At 46.9% G+C, this 20,696-nt stretch overlaps 1 protein-coding gene across 2 annotated transcripts in view; it reads left to right on the top strand.

The window, feature by feature from the left end:
* Positions 1-20,482, top strand: part of LOC144605529 (cyclin-dependent kinase 18-like) — an 87,864-nt gene extending 67,382 nt beyond the window's left edge. For both annotated transcript variants that reach the window (XM_078420905.1, XM_078420906.1), the window contains exons 11-16: positions 1,028-1,125; positions 3,068-3,173; positions 4,392-4,434; positions 8,123-8,213; positions 11,949-12,026; positions 13,881-20,482. In XM_078420905.1, coding sequence (XP_078277031.1) covers positions 1,028-1,125; positions 3,068-3,173; positions 4,392-4,434; positions 8,123-8,213; positions 11,949-12,026; positions 13,881-13,918 — 454 coding nt within the window. In that variant the 3' untranslated portion in view covers positions 13,919-20,482. The remainder of the gene's footprint in view (positions 1-1,027; positions 1,126-3,067; positions 3,174-4,391; positions 4,435-8,122; positions 8,214-11,948; positions 12,027-13,880) is intronic.
* The last annotated feature ends 214 nt before the right edge of the window (positions 20,483-20,696 follow it).

The raw sequence follows: 20,696 nt of genomic DNA, 5'->3' as shown, positions 1-20,696 counted from the left end.
CTAAACTGAACTAAAGCAAAGTATTCAGGGGACATAGGATTAAGGTGCTGAGTTACTCCGGCACTTTGTGTGTAAATGAAGTCCCAGAGATGCTGCAATTTAAGGGGGGGGGGGGGGAAGGGAGTGCTCTCTTTCAAATGAGATATTAAACGGAGCACTCTAAGGTTGACGTAAAACAGATATCATGACCCTGTTTATAGACCAATTGAGGAGTTATTTGTGGTAGAAAAAGGGAACTGCAGATGCTGGTTTACAAAAAAAGACACACAGTGCTGGAGTAACTCAGTGGGTCAGGCAGCTTCTCTGGAGAACATGGATAGGGGACGTTTCAGGTTGGGACCCTTCTTGGCCTACTTGTGGTGTTGTGTTTATCTCTCCACCGACATCTCGAAGACAGAAGATCTGAAAGTTATGTCACCCCTGGAGCACAGCAGGGTGATGTTTCAACTTAGCCACTGTGTGGCTTTCCCACAATACAACAGTGGCCACACAGTGGAACTGCCTCACGGGGTGAAGAATGCTTCGGTTTGACCTGAGTCTGTGCAAAATACCTCATGAATGCGTGCCATGTAAAACAAAAACTATGTATAAGTCCACCGCCCATTTTCTGGCACCACCTTTAATCCGGACAAAATCAGAGAGGGCTCTTGAAACCCCCCCCCCCCCCCCCCGGAAGATCCTCGAAAATGTGGTGCCGAGACTGGGCGAGGCGGCCGAACTCGACCTCATCGGGACCTCCACGATGGGTCGAATTTGCCCCTTGCGGCCCTGGGCTCTGGAACTCCGGCCCGGTCGGAGACGGCAGATCCATTCCCATAGCCCGAGTTCCCACGGCCGACTTTGTGGGCTGGCATCTCGTTTCCCCAACAAACCTCTACTGGTCTGGCAAATCGGATAATACCGCAAGGCTCTGGAACCAAGGGTGCTGGGAAATCGGTGGTGGACCGGTGTCTCTGTTCTGCCTTGCGGTTGTATGCTGTGGCTGTGTGATAATTACAATACCATTTGCTCTCCTCTGTGCTTCCAGGGGCATTGGGTGTATTCTATATGAGATGGCAGCTGGAAAGCCATTGTTCCCTGGTTCCACTGTGAAGGAAGAGTTGCACTTAATTTTCAGGCTTTTAGGTGAGTGTCGCGTTGATGTTGAACTATGACTGAGGCACCAAGATTAATTCAAGCCCGTCCCACCCCAATTCTCAGTTCCGGAAGTGATGGTGTCACAGTTTAATCCTCGATGTTAGTGCGTTTTGACAAAGAGTTGGCCAATTTAGACTCTAGACTTCTGAGATACGTTGCGGGTACAGGCCCTACGGCTCACCGAGCCCACGCCGACCAGCCATCACCCTCTACACTGGCACCATCCTACCCATTAGGGACAGTTTGCAATTTTATGGAAGCCATTTAACCTACAAACCCGTACGTCTTTGGAGTGTGGGAGGAAACCGGAGCACCCGGAGAAAACACACGAGGTCACAGGGAAGAAGGTACAAACTCCGTACAGACAGCACCCGTAGTCAGGATCGAACCAGGGTCTCTGGCGCTGTAAGGCGGCAGCTCTACCCCTGTGTCACTGTGTCGCCCACATTTGTACCTGTGGGAATTCAATCCATGATGGTCATTTCTAAATGTTTCTCCAACACTGAATTTAAGGAGATAGGCTTGTAATTGCTGGGTTTATCCTTGCATTCTTTATTGAACCACATTGTAGGCAATTTTTGATTCTTCTGGCATCAACCAGTGCCTGCAGACATTCAGAAGATTGGGGCCTTTATCTCCCAAATGTCACCCTCCCTTCACCTTACATCCCACCTGGACCTGTGATTTATCTACTTTTAATAATAATAATAATAATAATGCATTACATTTATATAGCGCTTTTCAAACACTCAAAGACGCTTTACAGGGATTACTAGAACATAGAGAAGAAAATAAATAGATAAATAAGTAAACGAACAGAAAAAGGAGACTTTTAGGCCATCTAGCCTTTCTGCTCCCTTCCCACATTGGACCATCCAGTATCGCAGTTATTTATTGCTTTGCTGAGACACCAACAATATCATCTGCCTTGGTAAAGATAGATGTCAGATAGTCTTGCCTTTCTTTCTCAAGAAATTGCAGAGAATTGTGGACGCAGGCCAGACCATCCCACAAACCAACCTCCCTTCCATTGACTCCATTTGCACCTCAGCCTGCCTCGGCAAGGCCACCAGCACAATCATGGACCAGTTTCACCCCGGCCACTCCCTCTTCTCCCCTCTCCCATCTGTTGTGGGCCTCCTCCAGTGCCATAGTGAGGCCCACCGGAAATTGGAGGAACAGCACCTCATATTTCGCCTGGGCAGTTTGCAGCCCAGTGGTATGAACATCGACTTCTCCAACTTTAGATAGTTCCTCTGTCCCTCCCTTCCCCTCCTCCTTCCCAGATCTCCCTCTATCTTCCTGTCTCCACCTATATCCTTCCTTTGTCCCGCCCCCCTGACATCAGTCTGAAGAAGGGTCTCGACCCGAAACGTCACCCATTCCTTCTCTCCCGAGATGCTGCCTGACCTGCTGAGTTACTCCAGCATTTTGTGAATAAATCGATTTGTACCAGCATCTGCGGTTATTTTCTTATACTACAATGTTGCCAGCCCTGATTTGTTCGGGCCTTTTCCTACCTCCAGTTCCCTCCCCTCAACTTGCAGTCCGAAGAAGGGTTCCGACCCGAAACATCACCCATTCTCCAGAGACGTTGCCTGACCCGCTGAGTTACTCCAGTAATTTGTGTCTATCTTCACTCATTTTGCAATCTGGACTCGGGGGGGGGGGGGGGGTGTGGAAGGGGTCATTGTCCTTCCATTGTCTTTCCGCTGACAAAAACCTTTCGCTGTACCTCGGTACACGTGACAATAAACTAAACTAAACTTGAGGAACCACTGCCTACTTTTCCCACAGCCTTCCAACCAATGCCTATCCCTCAGATAAAGGCAGACTAAATAACACAGATCCGAGCATCAATCAATAAGTAATATGTCGTGCGGTTAGTTATATTTGCTTCTACAATTAATTCTACAATGTATTGTTTCAGGAACTCCAACAGAAGACACATGGTCAGGGATAACATCAAATGAAGAATTCAAAGCTTATAACTTCCCTTACTACCGACAGCAACCAATGATAAATCATGTTCCCAGGTAAACCGGTACTTGATTCTGCTTATTCAACCATATTGTATGTTGTTTGAAGCATGTACTACGACTGTACACGCAGAGGGTATCTTCTATGGTTCTATTATCGAAACGTATAAGATTATTAAGGGGTTGGACACGTCAGAGGCAGGAAACATGTTCCCAATGTTGGGGGAGTCCAGAACAAGGGGCCACAGTTTAAGAATAAGGGGTAGGCCATTTAGAACTGAGATGAGGAAAAACTTTTTCAGTCAGAGAGTTGTGAAGCTGTGGAATTCTCTGCCTCAGAGGGCAGTGGAGGCCAATTCTCTGAATGCATTCAAGAGAGAGCTAGATAGAGCTCTTAAGGATAGCGGAGTCAGGGGGTATGGGGAGAAGGCAGGAACGGGGTACTGATTGAGAATGATCAGCCATGATCACATTGAATGGCGGTGCTGGCTCGAAGGGCCGAATGGCCTCCTCCTGCACCTATTGTCTATTGTCTATTGTCTATTACTATTCCAGAGACAAGCTCAGAAGACCAAGGCTGATATTCCCACCCCTGCACTGCTAGATAATCAGAGATGCCTGTGAGGGTATCAGGGGTTATGGGGGAGAAGGCAGAAGAATGGGGTTGAAAGGGAAAGAGAGATCAGTCATGATTGAATGGCAGAGTAGACCCGATGGGCCGAATGGCCTAATTCTGCTCCTACAATCTGTGCCATATTTAATCTGTAGAACTCAGTGCCACAGAGGGCTGTGCACACCGTGTCAGTGGATGTTTTTATGGCAGATATAGACAAATGCTTGATTAGAACGTGTGTCAAGGGTTATGGGGAGAAGGCAGGAAAATGGGGTTAGGAGGCAGAGATCAGCCATGATTGAATGGCGGAGTAGACTCGATGGGCCGAATGGCCTAATTCTACTCCTATAACTTGTGAACTTGTGATAGCACATGAAATCATGAACTTATAATGCCATATTTTGGACAAAACATTAAAACAAGACCATATGTGTTCTCTCATGTGAACAAACTTCTTTGACGGATTAGAATCCTGTTAAATTAACACATTTTCAGCACAGTGACTGTAAATGGATTATCATGACACATAAACAGGAATTTCATCTGCTTGTTTTAAGCAATTGCTCATTTGGAGATTTTACGTTATTTCAAATCATTGTCGATGATAACATTTTAATCTCTAGGCTGGGTGAAAATCTAAATTCTCTTTTTTTTTTTTATAGGCTGGATGCTGAAGGACTAGATCTCTTTGCCAATCTTTTATTGGTAAGGAGTTAATTAATTGAAGATTTAATATGGATGCATTTTTATCAAATGTCTGTTAACAGTATATTGTCATGACATTATGTTTTATAGAGTTATAGAGTGATACAGTGTTGAAACAGGCCCTTCGGCCAAACGTCCACACCGACCAACGTGCCCCATCTACACTAGTCCCACCTGCCTGTGTTTGGCCCAAACCCTACTAAACTTTCCCATCCACATACCTGTCCAAATGTCTTTTAAACATTGTGATACTACCTGCCTCAACCTCCTCCTCTGGCAGCTTGTTCCATATAACCCACCACCCTTTGTGTAAAAAAAGTTGCCCCTCTGGTTCCTATTAAATCTTTCCCCCTTCATCTTATGTCCTCTGGTTTTTGATTCCCCTACTCTGGGACAAAAGTCTGTGCATTTACCCAGTCTATTCCCCTCATGATTTTGTTCACCTCTACAAGATCATCCCTCAACCTCCTGCGCTCCAAGGAATAAAGTCCTAGCCTGCTCAACCTCTTCCCTCCAGCACAGGCCCTCAGGTCCTGGCAACGTCCTCATAAAATCTTCCCTGCACCCTTTCCAGCTTAACAACATCTTTGGCGAAAGCTGAACACAGTATTCCAAATGTGGCCTCACCATGTTTTTTTCTAGGTAACATTTCTTACCCTGGCCCAGAAACCCAATAACGAAGCATTCTTTATTTCGGAACTACACCTTTGAGAATGTAGGAGAATCACTGCAGATGCTGGTACAAATCGAAGGTATCACAAAAAACGTAGGGGGTCAGGCAGCATCTCAGAAGAGAAGGAATGGGTGACGTTTCGGGTTGAGACCCTTCTTCAGACTGATGTCAGGGGAGGGGGCGGGACAAAGAAAGGATGTAGTTGGAGACAGGAAGACAGTGGGAGAACTGGGAAGGGGGGGGGGGGGAGGGAAAGAGAGGGACAGAGGAACTATCTAAAGTTAGAGAAGTTAACGTTCATACTGCTGGGGTGTAAGCTGCCCAAGCGAAAATGTACCTCCCATGGTATTAAGACAATCTTTGAGTTGTTTTAGACACTGGACATCTGCACGGACACTGCACGTAAATTGTTCTTGTGAATCTGACATAATATGAGTCAGATGCTACCCCAAAACATTATTGCCCGAGAAATGCTACTTTCTGAAGACATTTGATCAGATTGCCCCAGGTTTATCCATCTTTGGATGCTACAAGGATAAATAGGTCTTCACAGCATAATTCTGCACTGGAATCCAACTAAAGTAACTTTAATACTTCCACCTCAAATCCATCCTTTGCCCCTTTGTGCACTCCCTACCCATCGACGAATCTCTGCCCTTAGTAGGTAAAAGACCGTACATTTACCCCGCACGGTGGCGCAGCGGTAGAGTTGCTGCCTTAGAGCGAATGCAGCGCCGGAGACTCAGGTTCGATCCTGACTATGGGCGCCGTCTGTACGGAGTTTGTACGTTCTCCCCGTGACCTGCGTGGGTTTTCTCCGAGATCTTCGGTTTCCTCCCACACTCCAAAGACGTACAGGTATGTAGGTTAATTGACTGGGTAAATGTAAAAATTGTCCCTAGTGTGTGTAGGATAGTGTTAATGTGCAGGGATCGCTGGGCAGCGCGGACTCGGTGGGCCGAAGGGCCTGTTTCCGCGCTGTATCTCTAAATCTAAAAAAATATCTATTCCCCTCATGATCCTGTCCACCTCTATAAGATCATCTGTCAACCTCCTGCGCTCCAAGGAATAAAATCCTAGCCTGCTCAACCTCTCCCTATAGCACAGGCCCCCTAGCCTTGGCAACATCCTCGTAAACCTAACTAACCCACAGGAATCCCTCTCCCCCTAGGTGACATTAGTGATAGTTGACCCTACCCCTGGCATGTTTAGCTTAGAGAGATATAGCCCCTTCGCCCCACCAAGTCCACGCTGGCCATCGTTCACCTGTTCACGCTAGTTCTCTGTTATCCCACATTTTCATTTACTCCAAAGAAAAGACACAAAGTGCTGGAGTAACTTAGCAGGTCAGGCAGCATCTCTGGAAGAAGACAAAATGTGTGGAAAGGAACTGCAGATGCTGGTATATACCGCAGATAGACACAAAGTGCTGGAGTAACTCAGAGTAGGTCAGGCAGCATCTCCGGGGGAAAAGGATGGGTGGTTTCGGGTTGGGATTCTGTTTCAAGCCCCCCTACCGGAAAAGCCAACCATCCTTTTCCTCCAGAAATGCTGCCTGACCTGCTGAGGTACCCCAGCACTTTGTGTCTATCTCTGGGGGCTACAGGGGCAGCGATGTTTCAGGTCGTGTAGGAAAAGCAAACTGCAGATGCTGGTTTAAATCAAAGGCAGACACAAAATGCTGGAGTAACTCAGCGGGTCAGGCAGCATCTCTGGAGAGAAGGAATGTGTGACGTTTCGGGTCGAGACCCTTCTTCACTCTGAAGAAGGGTCTCGACCCGAAACGTCACCCATTCCTTCCCTCCAGAGATGCTGCCTGACCCGCTGAGTTACTCCGACGTTTCAGGCCGGGACCCTTCAACTAGACTGTTGTAGTAGGAGGGGGGAGAAAGCTGTAAGCTAGAAGGGACCCGACTCAAAATGTTCACCTAACCATATTCTCCAGGGATGTTGCCTGACCTGCTGAGTTACTCCAGCACTTTGTGTCTTTTTTTGAAAACCAGCATCTTGTATTTTAGCTTCTCATTTCCACCCAACAAACGGCCAACAATGGCCTGTTTCCTTTATCATTGTTACTTTTTTGCATGTCTTTTATTCATTGTTCTTTGTCCCTCTACATCATCGTCTATTTCTCTCCTTTCCCATGTACCTAACCAGCCTGAAGAAGGGTCTCGACCTGAAACGTCACCCATTCCTTCTCTCCAGAGATGCTGCCTGTCCCGCTGAGTTGCTCCAGCTTTTTGTGTCTATCTCGTCTTTGTTGCTATAGGACAGATATAAACCTGTAGACAGTGGTAAGCTGCCCAAGTGAAATCTGAGGTGCTGTTCCTCCAATTTGTGTTTGCCTCGCTCATACGATGGAGGATGCCCAGGACAGAAACCCATTCCTTCTCTCCAAAGATGCTGCCTGTCCCGCTGAGTTACTCCAGCACTTTGTGTCTATCTTCAGTTTGAACTGGCATCTGCAGTTCCCTCTTACACACAGGGTCAGAGTGGGACTGGGAAGGGGCAGTTAAGGCGTGTGGCGACCGGGAGATCGCGTAGGCCAAGGCGGACTGAGCGGAGGTGTTCAGCGAAACGATCGCTGAGTCCGCGCTTGGTCATGCCGATGTCCACACCTAGAACAGCTTATGAACCTGGATGGGTTACAGAATCTCTCTCCTGAGGCAAGTGAGAAGCCACCTGATCATACCACAGCTGGTAAAACGATGCACCACCCCTGCTGGATCGCCGCACACCAGCCAGAACTGCGGAACCAGCGAACTTGGGAGAGCATCAAAATATTGGCTTAGTCGACTGGCTTTGATCTCCTGTTAATCGAGTACGGTTTCACTGCAAGGCGGCAGTGAGACCAAAATGTTGTTACAACCAAGGCCTGATTTGAAGCAGATGCACTTAATTGAAGGCTTGCATTTTCCCTTTGATCTGTGTTGTGTTGAATTAAGTTGTGGTAAGTTAAAATAGGGAGCCTCCTCGCAAAATGTGTCTGACATTTCAATTCAATTTTTGTGTCAGTACGAAGCCAAGAAGAGGATTTCAGCCGAGGATGCTCTCCGGCATGTGTATTTCAAGAGCTTGGGGGAAAGGGTCCACCTTATACCAGATAGTGAGTTACTTTTTATTGCGAGATTACCTTCTGCTTTGCGCCAAATGTCCATGTTTTTTTTAACTTAAAACCTGTTGGTTCCAGTGGGATTTTCAGGGAAAGAAAAGTCCTCTTTGGAGAATGCTCTCATTGAGTCAGAGTTATGCAGCTGCGGAAGCAGTCCCTTCGGCCCAACTCGTCCATGCTAATCCATCTGAGCTAGTCCCATTTGGCCGATATCCCTCCAAACCTTTGAGGTTTGAGGTGGCACGGTGGCGCAGCGGTAGAGTTGCTGCTTTACAGCGAATGCAGCGCCGGAGACTCAGGTTCGATCCTGACTACGGGTGCTGTCTGTACGGAGTTTGTACGTTCTCCCGTGACCTGCGTGGGTTTTCTCCGAGGTCTTCGGTTTCCTCCCACACTCCAAAGATGTACAGATTTGTAGGTTAATTGGCTGGGCAAATGTTAAAAAATAAAAAAATTATCCCTAGTGGGTGTAGGATAGTGTTAATGTGCAGGGATCGCTGGGCGGCGCGGACCCGGTGGGCCGAAGGGCCTGTTTCTGCACTGTATCTCTAAATCTAAATGTAAATCTATCCATATACCTATCCAACCGTCTTTTAAATATCATAGTCCCTGCCTCAATTACCTCCCATTTGCCTACGCTTGGCCCATATCCCTCCAAACCTTTCTTATGCATGCACATGTCCAAGGGTCCTTCAATATTATAGTTCCTGCCTCAATTACCTCCTCTGGCAGCTCATGATCAGCCATGATCACAGTGAATGGTGCTGCTGGCTCGAAGGGCCGAATGGCTTACTCCTGCACCTATTGTCTATTGTCTCAGTCAATTTACCCACCACCCTCTGAATGAAAAGGTCGTCCCTCAGGTTCCTATTAAATCTTTCCCCTCTCACCGTAATCCTATGTCTTCCGGTTCTTGATGCCCCTACCCTGGGTTAAGGACTCTGTGCATTCACTCTATCAATTCCCCTCATGATATTATACACCTCTATAACTTCACCCCTTAGCACTCCAGTGTTTCCAATCTCTCCCTTCAAGTCCTGACAAAATCCTCGTAGAAATCTTCCCTGCACTTGCCAAGAGCTAGAAATGTATATTAATTGTAAAAGATCTGGTGGAACTGTTCAAAGGATATCGATGTGTCTTGGCCAATGTTTAGGTTTATGGTTAGGTTTATTGTTGTCACGTGCGCCGTTAGTTTGCAGGTACAGCATCGAAACAGGCCCTTCGGCCCATCGAATCCACGCCGACCGACGATCACCTGTACACTTATTCTATCCTTCATACAAGGAACAATTTACAGCAGTCAATTAACCTACAAAACTACAAGCCTTTTGAATGTGGGAGGAAACCAGAGAGACAATAGACAATAGACAATGGGCGCAGGAGGAGGCCATTCGGCCCTTCGAGCCAGCACCGCCATTCAATGTGATCATGGCTGATCATTCTCAATCAGTACCCTCATTTCTGCCTTCTCCCCATACCCCCTGACTCCGCTATCCTTAGGAGCTCTATCTAGCTCTCGAATGCATTCAGAGAATTGGCCTCCACTGCCTTCTGAGGCAGAGAATTCCACAGCTTCACAACTTTCTGACTGAAAAAGTTTTTCCTCATCTCCGTTCTAAATGGCCTACCCCTTATTCTTAAACTGTGGCCCCTTGTTCTGGACTCCCCCAACATTGGGAACATGTTTCCTGCCTCTAACGTGTCCAACCCCTTAATAATCTTATACGTTTCGATAAGATCTCCTCTCATCCTTCTAAATTCCAGTGTATACAAGCCTAGTCGCTCCAGTCTTTCGACATATGACAGCCGCGCCATTCCGGGAATTAACCTAGCAAACCTACGCTGCACGCCCGGAGAAAAGCCACACGGTCACGGGGAGAAGGTACAAATTCCGTACAGACAGCACCCGTAGTCAGGATCAAACCCGGTTCTGTGGCGCCATAGGCATTAAGTCTACCACTACGCCACTGTGCTGCCCAGATAGATGTATCTGTCGAAACATCATCCCCCCCACTATTGATACTGATCACATCAAGAAATAGATCTATTTCATTATTATATAAATTCACAACTTTGTCTCTACTGTCCTCTGTGGTAATGGATTCCAAAGGTTCACCGAAATCTGAGTGGTGAAATTGTTTCTCATCTCAATCGCAAATCTCTTGTTCTGTGACTGAAACTGTAGTTTTTCATTCAAGATCCCTCCAGCCAACAAAGACAACCACCACTCATCCAGTCTCCCCATCCCCGTTAGAAGACTGCACGCCTGAATTAAGTTCTCATTCTTTTCGCTGAAGGGCCTGTTTCCATGCCATACGACCCTAGGTCCCTGATCCAAGATGGTGCCCAAGCCAGGTGACTCTTGGTGTGTTAGTCACAGAAGTGAATCTGCAATCACTCATTGCAATCAGGGCAGCATGATGGCACAGCCGCAGACAATAGACAATAGACAATAGGTGCAGGAGGAGGCCATTCGGCCCTTCGAGCCAGCACCGCCATTCAATGTGATCATGGCTGATCATTCTCAATCAGTACCCCGTTCCTGCCTTCTCCCCATACCCCCTGACTCCGCTATCCTTAAGAGCTCTATCTAGCTCTCTCTTGAATGCATTCAGAGAATTGGCCTCCACTGCCTTCTGAGGCAGAGAATTCCACAGATTCACAACTCTCTGAAAAAGTTTTTCCTCATCTCCGTTCGAAATGGCCTACCCCTTATTCTTAAACTGTGGCCCCTTGTTCTGGACTCCCCTAACATTGGGAACATGTTTCCTGCCTCTAACGTGTCCAACCCCTTAATAATCTTATACATTTCGATAAGATCCCCTCTCATCCTTCTAAATTCCAGTGTACACAAGCCTAGTCGCTCCAGTCTTTCAATGTATGACAGTCCCGCCATTCCGGGAATTAACTTAGTAAACCTACGCTGCACGCCCTCAATAACAAGAATATCCTTCCTCAAATTTGGAGACCAAAACTGCACACAGTACTCCAGGCGCAGTCTCACTAGGGCCCTATACAACTGCAGAAGGACCTCTTCGCTCCTATATTCAACTCCTCTTGTTATGAAGGCCAACATTCCATTGGCTTTCTTCACTGCCTGCTGTACCTGCATGCTTCCTTTCAGTGACTGATGCACTAGGACACCCAGATCTCGTTGTCTGTCCCCTTTTCCTAACTTGACACCATTGTAGAATTGCTGCCTTACAGTGTTTGCAGCGCTGGAGACTCGGGTTCAATCCCGACCATGGGCGCTGTCTGTACGGAGTTTGTACGTACTCTCCGTGACCTGCGTGGGTTTTCCCTGAGATCTTCGGTTTCCTCCCACACTCCAAAGACGTACAGGTTTGTAGGTTAGTTGGCTTGGTATAAGTCTAAATTTTCCCGAGTGTGTGTGGGATGGAGGTAATGTGTGCGGGGATCGCTGTTCGGCGCGGACTCGGTGGGCCGATGGGCCTGTTTCCGCACAGTAACTCTAAACTAAAATCAAACTAAATTGCTCCACTCTTTTAAATCTCAACTCCAACAGCATGTATTTGCACATTGTGGGTGCTCGATTGTAACCACGTATTGTCTTTCCGCTGACTGCTTGGCACACAACAAAAGCTTTTCACTGCACCTCGGTACAGGTGACAATAAACTAAACTCTGTGACTCCAAGTAGGTTTTAGTCACTGGTCACCGCATCAAATGCCCATGAGTGATTAACATTCTTGATTTTTCTTTCCAGATATCAGTATTTTCACTTTGAAAGAAATCCAGTTACAAAAGGACCCAGGTTATCGAGGGGCTTTATATCCCCAGTCTGGTGAGTTGTGTTTGGAAGACCCTTGCCGTGGGGGAACTGAGTGTTTACTGATACATTGTCCTTTAAGTGGCAGGGGAAGTGGAGAGGAGTGGCTGGTTGGAGTAAGGCTGTTTTTCACTAGAGGTATATGGCCAAAGCTCAGATATCATCTTCATTATGTGTGGGGGGAACTGGGTTTAGAATGATGGTTAGTGTGGAATAATGTTAGGCAGCGCGGTGGCGCAGCGGTAGAGTTGCTGCCTTCCAGAGACCCGGGTTGGATTCTGACTACAAGTGCTGTCTGTACGGAGTTTCCCGTGACCTGCGTGGGTTTTCCCCAGGTGCTCTGGTTTCCTCCCACACTCCAAAGACGTACATGTTTGTTGGTTAATTGCCTTCAGTGAAGAATGTAAACTGTTATAGTTTGTGGCGTTAAAGGGGATTGGGATGATGCTTTGTGATGTTTCCAAGGGATGATGGTGCTCGTTAGTGCGCAGTACCTGAGATTAGGGTACAGGTTAATGTGACATAACATTAAAACTGAGATGAGGAAAAACGTTTTCAGTCAGAGAGTTGTGAATCTGTGGAATTCTCTGCCTCAGAAGGCAGTGGAGGCCAATTCTCTGAATGCATTCAAGAGAGAGCTAGATAGAGCTCTTAAGGATAGCGGTGTCAGGGAGTATGGGGAGAAGGCAGGAACGGGGCACTGATTGAGAATGATCAGCCATGATCACATTGAATGGCGGTGCTGGCTCGAAGGGCCGAATGGCCTCCTCCTGCACCTATTGTCTATTGTCTATAATTAGAATTGGAGAGCTGGTTAGTCATAGAGTCATACAGGGTGGAAACAGGACCTTAGACCCAACTCGCCCACACCAACCAACATGTCCCATCTACACTAGTCACACCTGCCTGTGTTTGGCCCATATCCTTCGAAACTTGTTTTATCCTTGCACCTGTCTTATTGTTTCTTAAACGTTGCGATAGTACCAGCATCAACGTCCTCCTCTGGCAGCTCGTTCTATTTCACCCACCACGCGTTGTGGTTACTGCAAATGGAAATCCTTTCAAATTTTGCTGGACCATTAGAAATATGTCCATTTGACATCAGAGCAGAATTAGGCCGTTCACCTCATTGAATGCAATCATGGCTGATCTATCTTTCCCTCTCAATCCCATTCTCCTGCCGTTTTCCCGTATCATTTGACGCCCTTCCTAATCAAGAAACAATCAATTTCCGCCTTAGATATAAAATGGAACCTTAACCTTGATGGGACTCGAACTCACAATCCTTGGCTTAGGAGGCCAGTGGCTTGTCCATTAGGCCACTGGGGCTGCCTAATGTATACAAGATAGGTGATGATTATTTGCTCTGGTGCATTTTCCCCCCATTCACCTTAAATCTGAAGATGAAGGAGAAATGTTTCTCCTTCAAGTCATAGGGTCATACAGCATGGAAACAGGCCTTTCAGCCCAACTTGCTCACACCGACCAACTTGTCCCATCTGCACTAGTCCCACCTGCCTGCCTTTGGCCCATATCCCTCTAAACCTGTATAATCCATGTACCTGTCTAATTGTTTCTTAAACGTTGTAACAGTACCTCAACTACATCCTCCAGCAGCTCGTCCATACGCCCAACACCCTTTGTGTGAAAAGGTTACCCCTTGTGTTCCTATTAAATCTTTCTCCCCCCGTCACCTTAAACCTATGTCCTTTGGTTCTCGATCCCCCTGCACTGGGCAAGAGACTTTGTGCATCTACCCGGTCTATTCCTCTGGTGATTTTGTACACATCCCTCTCCTCATTTTGTAAACATGTTGTGCCTGATTTGTGACAATGGGAATAATGACCGACTCTGACATTTTTCTGCCAGGCCGAGGGAAGAATCGAAGACAGAGTGTGCTGTTCTAGGTGGATCCACGCTTGTTCCTAATCCCACCCCCTACCCCGCCCCCCCCCACCCCACCCCCAACGTCATGAAGAAAGAACAGTTCATCGCCCTCTTGAAACGCAGACTTGAAACGGATCGAGGTGAGGCTGCAACAGCCGAACGAGAGAATGGCCGCGTGAGATCAACATCAGTGATGGAGCGGCCTTGCGGAAATATCATCGGGAACGGGACGAGCCGTATTAAATCTATGCTGCTGTTGAACTCTCTCTGGTCCCTGCACATCTTGATTCCATCAAGCCACCTTGGTTCTAGATATTCTTAATAACCAGTGAAGCTCTTTGGGCTCATTCCAAGTGCCCCAATCTGCTGTATTGACACAACTTGATAGAAATGCCAATGGCAACATCTCCGGGCCCTGACATTGCACTCTACCATCTCAGAGCAACCCTTGCATTGAGGGCCACTTTCCATCAACTCAGGAGTGGTCAACATTGGCCAATCTCCCACTGCCTCATGTTGATGGGAGATTTCCTCCTTCACATTTGCACGTTCGAAGCAAGCTTGCACCTTCATTCATTGGGCACGGGGGTCATGGATGTTAGTGAGCCGACGGACAGAACCTCACAATGGACCCAGCGCCTGCATATCCATACCAGGCCATAGGAGATGGGCCACCACTGGCCAAGAAGGTTTGCTTATGTCAAGGGATAATGGGTATGGAGACAGAGGTCAAGTCCAGAGGGCAAAAGACAATAGACAATAGACAATAGGTGCAGGAGTAGGCCATTCGGCCATTCGAACTAACACCGCCATTCAATGTGATCACGGCTGATCATTCTCAATCAGTACCCCGTTCCTGCCTTCTCCCCATACCCCCTGACTCCGCTATCCTTAAGAGCTCTATCTAGCTCTCTCTTGAATGCATTCAGAGAATTGGCCTCCACTGCCTTCTGAGGCAGAGAATTCCACAGATTCACAACTCTCTGACTGAAAAAGCTTTTCCTCATCTCCGTTCTAAATGGCCTACCCCTTATTCTTAAGTTGTGGCCCCTTGTTCTGGACTCCCCCAACATTGGGAACATGTTTCCTGCCTCTAACGTGTCCAACCCCTTAATAATCTTATACGTTTCGATAAGATCCCCTCTCATCCTTCTAAATTCCAGTGTATACAAGCCTAGTCGCTCCAGTCTTTCAACATATGACAGTCCTGCCATTCTGGGAATTAACCTAGCATAGGCTTGTTGTTGCGAGTCCAGGATTCATAGGGTCAAAGCTGGCCCAGGACGTACGTAGCTGATAATGGACTTTGCGGCACAATCTCATGATGGACCTACTCCAAAAGGTTGAGAGTGGGCCGAGGAACTTTAGACTTAGGGAGGAGCTTTGGCTGATAGGAAGCTCCAGGGATTCAGGCTGATTGGGACAGAGGTGGGGGGGGGGGGGGTTCAGATTGATAGTGGGCCCTAGGATGTTCATGCAAATTCAGAATTCAAACCACGATTGTTAAAGCAATGGCATTGTTAAAATAACCATAATAATGTTTAGCAGTTGTGCAATAGTCTCTAGACCCGATGGGCTGAATGGCCTATTTCTGCTCCCATGACTTGTGAATTTATGACTTACAATTGACTACAGGATAATCCTGACATCATCATTATGCCAACGAGTAGGTTCTAGTCATTCATCTACCATTGAGACAGTCAAGACTTCTTTGTCTTATCCTTTCTATGAGATGCTGAATCAGTCAGTTTCCCTTACCATCATTACTTTATTGCATGCCTTTCATTCATTGTTGTTTATCTCTCCACATCACCGTCCATATCTCTCGTTTCCCTCATCCCTAACCAGTCTGAAGAAGGGCTTGACCCGAAACGTCACCCATTCCTTCTCTCCAGAGATGCTACCTATCCCGCTGAGTTACTCCAGGTGCTTTTGGTGTCTATCTTTGGTTTAAACCAGCATCTGCAGTTCCTTTTGCACACCCATCTCAGTTCAGTTTACTTTAGAGATACAGCGCGGAAATAGGCCCTTCGGCCCACCGAGTCCGCGCCGACCAGCGATCCCTGTGCACTAACACTGTCCTATCTATCCAAGAAACATTGTACATTTATGCCAAGCCAATTGGCCTACAAACCTGTGTGTTTTTGGAGTGTGGGAGGAAACCGGAGATCCCAGAGGAAACCCACGCAGGTCACGGGGAGAACGTACAAACTCCGTACAGACAGCACCCGTGGTCGGGATTGAACCCAGATCTCTGGCGCTCTTAGGCGGCAGCTCTACCGCTGAGCCACTGAAGAGGTGTGGGGCAGTTCTCTGCAAATCAGGGTTCACTACTCATGCCAACATGGCCAAAGCTTAGTTTAATTTAAATCATGGTAACATTGCAGTTTATAGAATCTTGCTTGACACAAAATTAACTTCTGCATTGCCAACTTTATAACCGCAACTTCACTACTTCAGAAGTTCTCCATTTGATGTAATGGGACATTCAGAGGTCGTTCATTGTACAAACCTGAAGCCCTGCTGGTGACAAACAGGTATTGTGAAGTCAGTGCGCTAAACATGTTTTATTCAGCTACTGTGATACAAAAGTGACGCATGTAAAGTCTGAGCTTCAAGACAATTTCTGTTTAATACGGATATCATTCCTCCAATATCCAGTTCGCGCCAATAGTTAATTTTTTTAAACATTATTTTCCGTGAGAAGATTTATGAGGATGTTGCCAGTAATCGAGGTCCTGAGGTATCGGGATAATTAGGGCAAGCGAGGACTTTATTCTTTGGGGAGCAAGTGGCTATGGAGTGATCGTACAGAGGTGTGTAAAATCATGGAGGGGAATTGATAGGGTGAACGCATAGGCTTTGACCTAGGGTTGGGGTAGTCTAAATAAAACAGAGGACATAGGTTTAAAATGAGAGGAGAAAGATTTAATCTTTGTCTAAGGGGCTTTTTTCACTCCGAGGGTGGTGGGTAGACGGATTGAGCTGCCAGAGGAGGTGATTGAGGGAGGTGCAATAACAACATTAGAAAGACACTTGGACAGGTACATGGAACGAAAAGGTTTAGAGGGATATGGATCAAATGCAAGCAAGGGGACCTAGCTTAGATGGGGCATCTTGGTTAGCATGGATGAGTTGGGCCGAAGGACCTGTTTCCGCGCTGTAGGTCTGCAGATAGATTTCGAAATGTCCACTACCAACGTATTGGGAATCACTCTGAGGGGTAACAGGCTACTTCCATTAGAGTTTGACAATCTAACTCTTGCTCCTTCTGAGGTGAGCGATGTTGGAGACACGTTTATATTGTCTTCCACCCACCTCCTCTTCCGATCCTCCAGAGAAAGCAAGGAGCAAGGTTTCTGTGCTTGGTATTGACCTAAAATTAATGTCCATTGTAATGAATTTAAAAGTTAAAAGCAGATGTCTTCATTCCTATTGAGACCATGTGTTTCCTTGTGTTAAATGTGGGAACAGAATTTTTGGCCATTTGCTTTGGTTTAATGCGTCTGGGATGATGGTGAAAAAACTGGACCCTGTCTTCATACAAAATGGCATAGGACCTTAGGCTTAGTTTAAAGATACTGCATGAAAACAGGCCCTTTGGCCCACCGGGTCTAAGCTGGCCAGCAATTACCCATAGGCTATCCAACACACCAGGGAAAATATACAGAAGCCAATTAACCTACAATCCTATGCATCTTTGGAGTGTGGGAGGAAACCGGAACACCCGGAGAAAACCCACGTGGTCACAGGGAGAACGTACAAACTTCGCACAGACTGCGCCCATAGTCGGGATCAAACCCAGGTCTCTGGCGCTGTAAGGCAGCAACTCTACCGCTGTGCCACTTAAATCCTGCATTAATTTCACAAGGTAGCTAGTGGTGTGTAAATTAAAATTGGTCGGGGACAGTCCCAAAGTGAGGCCTCTCAGAAAGTTAGTGTGCAGATTCAATAGGTAACTGGATGGGCAGATGGGATAAGAAGGAACTGCAGATGCTGGTTTACACCGAAGATAGACACAAAATGCTGGAGTAACTCAGCGGGTCAGGCTGCATCCCGGGAGGCAATGAATAGTTGACGTTTCGGGTTGGAACCCTTCTTCAGACTTAGCTTAGGGCAGATGGTATGTTGGAAACATGGAAAATAGGTTGAGGAGTTGGCCAATGGGCCCTTGAAGCCAGCACCGCCATTCAATATGATCATGGCTGATCATCCAGAATCAGTACCCAGTTCCTGCTTTTCCCCCATATCCCTTGATTCCGTTAACCCTAAGTGCTAAATCTAAATCTCTTGAATACATCCAGTGAATTGGCCTCCACTGCGCTCTGTGGCAGAGAATTCCACAGATTCACAACTCTCTGGCTGAAATAGTTTTTTTTTTCTCATCTCAGTCCTAAATGGCCTACCCCTTATTCTTAAACTGTGACCCCTGGTTCTGGACTCCCCCAACATCGGGAAGCATTTTTCCTGCATCTTGCATGTTGGCTTCTGGGAATTCGGGTCATCGGAGGTAGTCGTTCCAAGTTGTTTGAAAGGTCCATTAAGATGGAGCACTGATGGCCTGCACTAGTTTAGAAGGGGACCTCCCTTTCCGACATGGACCGATGAGAACGGTCCAGAGACTGAGTACGTGAGATCAGTCCACAGTACTGGGTAGGTGAGGTTGGGTCAAAGACTATGCAGGTGAGACAAGTCTGTTGACTGAGTCTAGGGACTCAGTAGCTGAGATGAGTACAGGGGCCTACCTGGTAACTAAGATCCAGTCAAGACACTGTGTAGGTGAGATTGATCCATTGCTTGGGTAGGTGCGATCGGTTCAGAGACTAGGAAACCAAGATCAAGTAGATGAGATTGGTCTATTGACTGGCTGGCCAAGATCAGTCCAGAAACTAGGTGGACTAGACTCTGTGCCTGGACTCGCTGGAGTTTAGAAGGATGAGGGGGGAACCTCATTGAAACCAGGACCAAAGGCCACAGCCTCAGGATAAAAGGACGTACCTTTAGCAAGGAGGTGTGGAGGAATTTCTTTAGTCAGAAGGTGGTGAATCTGTGGAATTAATTGCCACAGTCAGCTGTGGAGGCCAAGGCAATGGATATTTTTCAGGGGGTGATTGATATTCTTGATTCGTAAGGGTGTCTGAGGTGACAGGGAGAATGCAGGCGAATGGGGTTGAGGGGGAAAGATAGATCGGCCATGATTGAATGGTGGAGTAGACTTGGTGGGCCAAATGGCCTAATTCTGCTCTCAGAACTTATGAACTCATGTACCAAGGTCAAGTCCAGAGACTGGGTAGGTGAGATTGGTGGAGAGGATGGGCAGGTGAGATTGGCCAAGAGACTACGTGGATGAGTTTGGATCAGAGGATAGGTTTGGGAGGTTGGACTGGATTCTGTGTAGGTGAGATTGGTTCAGAGAGTGGGTGGGTGCAATTGGTTTAGAGATTGAGTAAATTGAGTTGGTCCAGATTCGAGGCGGCACAGTGGCGCAGAGGTAGAGTTGCCTCGTTACAGCGCCAGAGACCCCGGTTCGATCCCGACTACGGATGCCGTCTGTATGGCATTTGTACGTTCTCCCTATGACCGCATGGATCTTCTCACAGAGAGTGGTGAGTCTGTGGAATTCTCTGCCACAGAAGGTAGTTGAGGCCAGTTCATTGGCTATATTTAAGAGGGAGTTAGATGTGGCCCTTGTGGCTAAAGGGATCAGGGGGTATGGAGAGAAGGCAGGTACAGGTTACTGATGATCTGGATGATCAGCCATGATCATATTGAATGGCGGTGCAGGCTCGAAGGGCCGAATGGCCTACTCCTGCACCTATTTTCTATGTTTCTCCGGGTGCTCCGATTTCTTCCCACACTCCAAAGACATATGGGTTTGTAGGTTAATCGGCCTCTGTAAATTGTCCCTTGTGTGTAAGATGCAACTTGTGAATGGATGATCACTGGTGGGCAGGGACACGGTGGGCCGAAGGGCCTGTTTCCATGCTATATCTCCAAACTAAACTAAATTAATTGGCTCGGTAACATTGTAAATCGTCCCGAGTGTCTGGGATAGTGCTAGCGCACGTGGATCGTTGGTCGGCATGGACTCGGTGGGCTGAAGGGCCTGTTTCCACGGCTTGATCTCTAAAGTCTAACATAAAGTCTAATGTCTACAAAGTTAGATAGATTACTATGTTTTAAAGAACAGAGGGAGATGACCTTCCCAGTACTAATATCCCTCATCCTGATGGGTCCACAATCACTTCTAGACAATTGAACCTCATGTAGTATGAAAGTATGCAGCATTGCTAATGTACGGTTCAAAGCAGATCAGCCTGGCACTTTCATCGAAATAATTAAATGTTGCTCTCAGTGTATGTGAAAAAGATACCTATTTGAAAATATTTATGCTGCATACAATTCGCTGTTGGAGGTGTGTGTGTGTGTGTGTGTGTATTTAACAGAGGTGCCTCTGAAGCTTAGAAATCTCTGATTTTTGTTTTGTGGACTCCAGTGAAACATTTAATAGCACATCCTGTACCATAGCTGTACATTATAGAGATGGAAGGAAAATATAATATTGTCTCACTTCTAGAAATTTATTAAATGTTTATTAAAATTTACTTTGAAAAGATTTCTGTGTTGGTTTTGTTCTTCCTGCAGTATACTGTAGCGGTATTCTGCCAGGCTTTGATGTTTGAACTGATTTATTCCACAAAACGCTGGAGTAACTCAGCAGGTCAGGCAGCATCTCAGGAGAGAAGGAATGGGTGGCGTTTCGGGTCGAGACCCTTCTTCAGACTGATGTCAGGGGGG

Source organism: Rhinoraja longicauda, chromosome 24, assembly GCF_053455715.1.
Source record: "Rhinoraja longicauda isolate Sanriku21f chromosome 24, sRhiLon1.1, whole genome shotgun sequence".
In the NCBI taxonomy this organism is placed as follows: Eukaryota; Metazoa; Chordata; class Chondrichthyes; order Rajiformes; family Arhynchobatidae; genus Rhinoraja; species Rhinoraja longicauda.
This window is presented reverse-complemented; position numbering and strand designations above follow the sequence as displayed.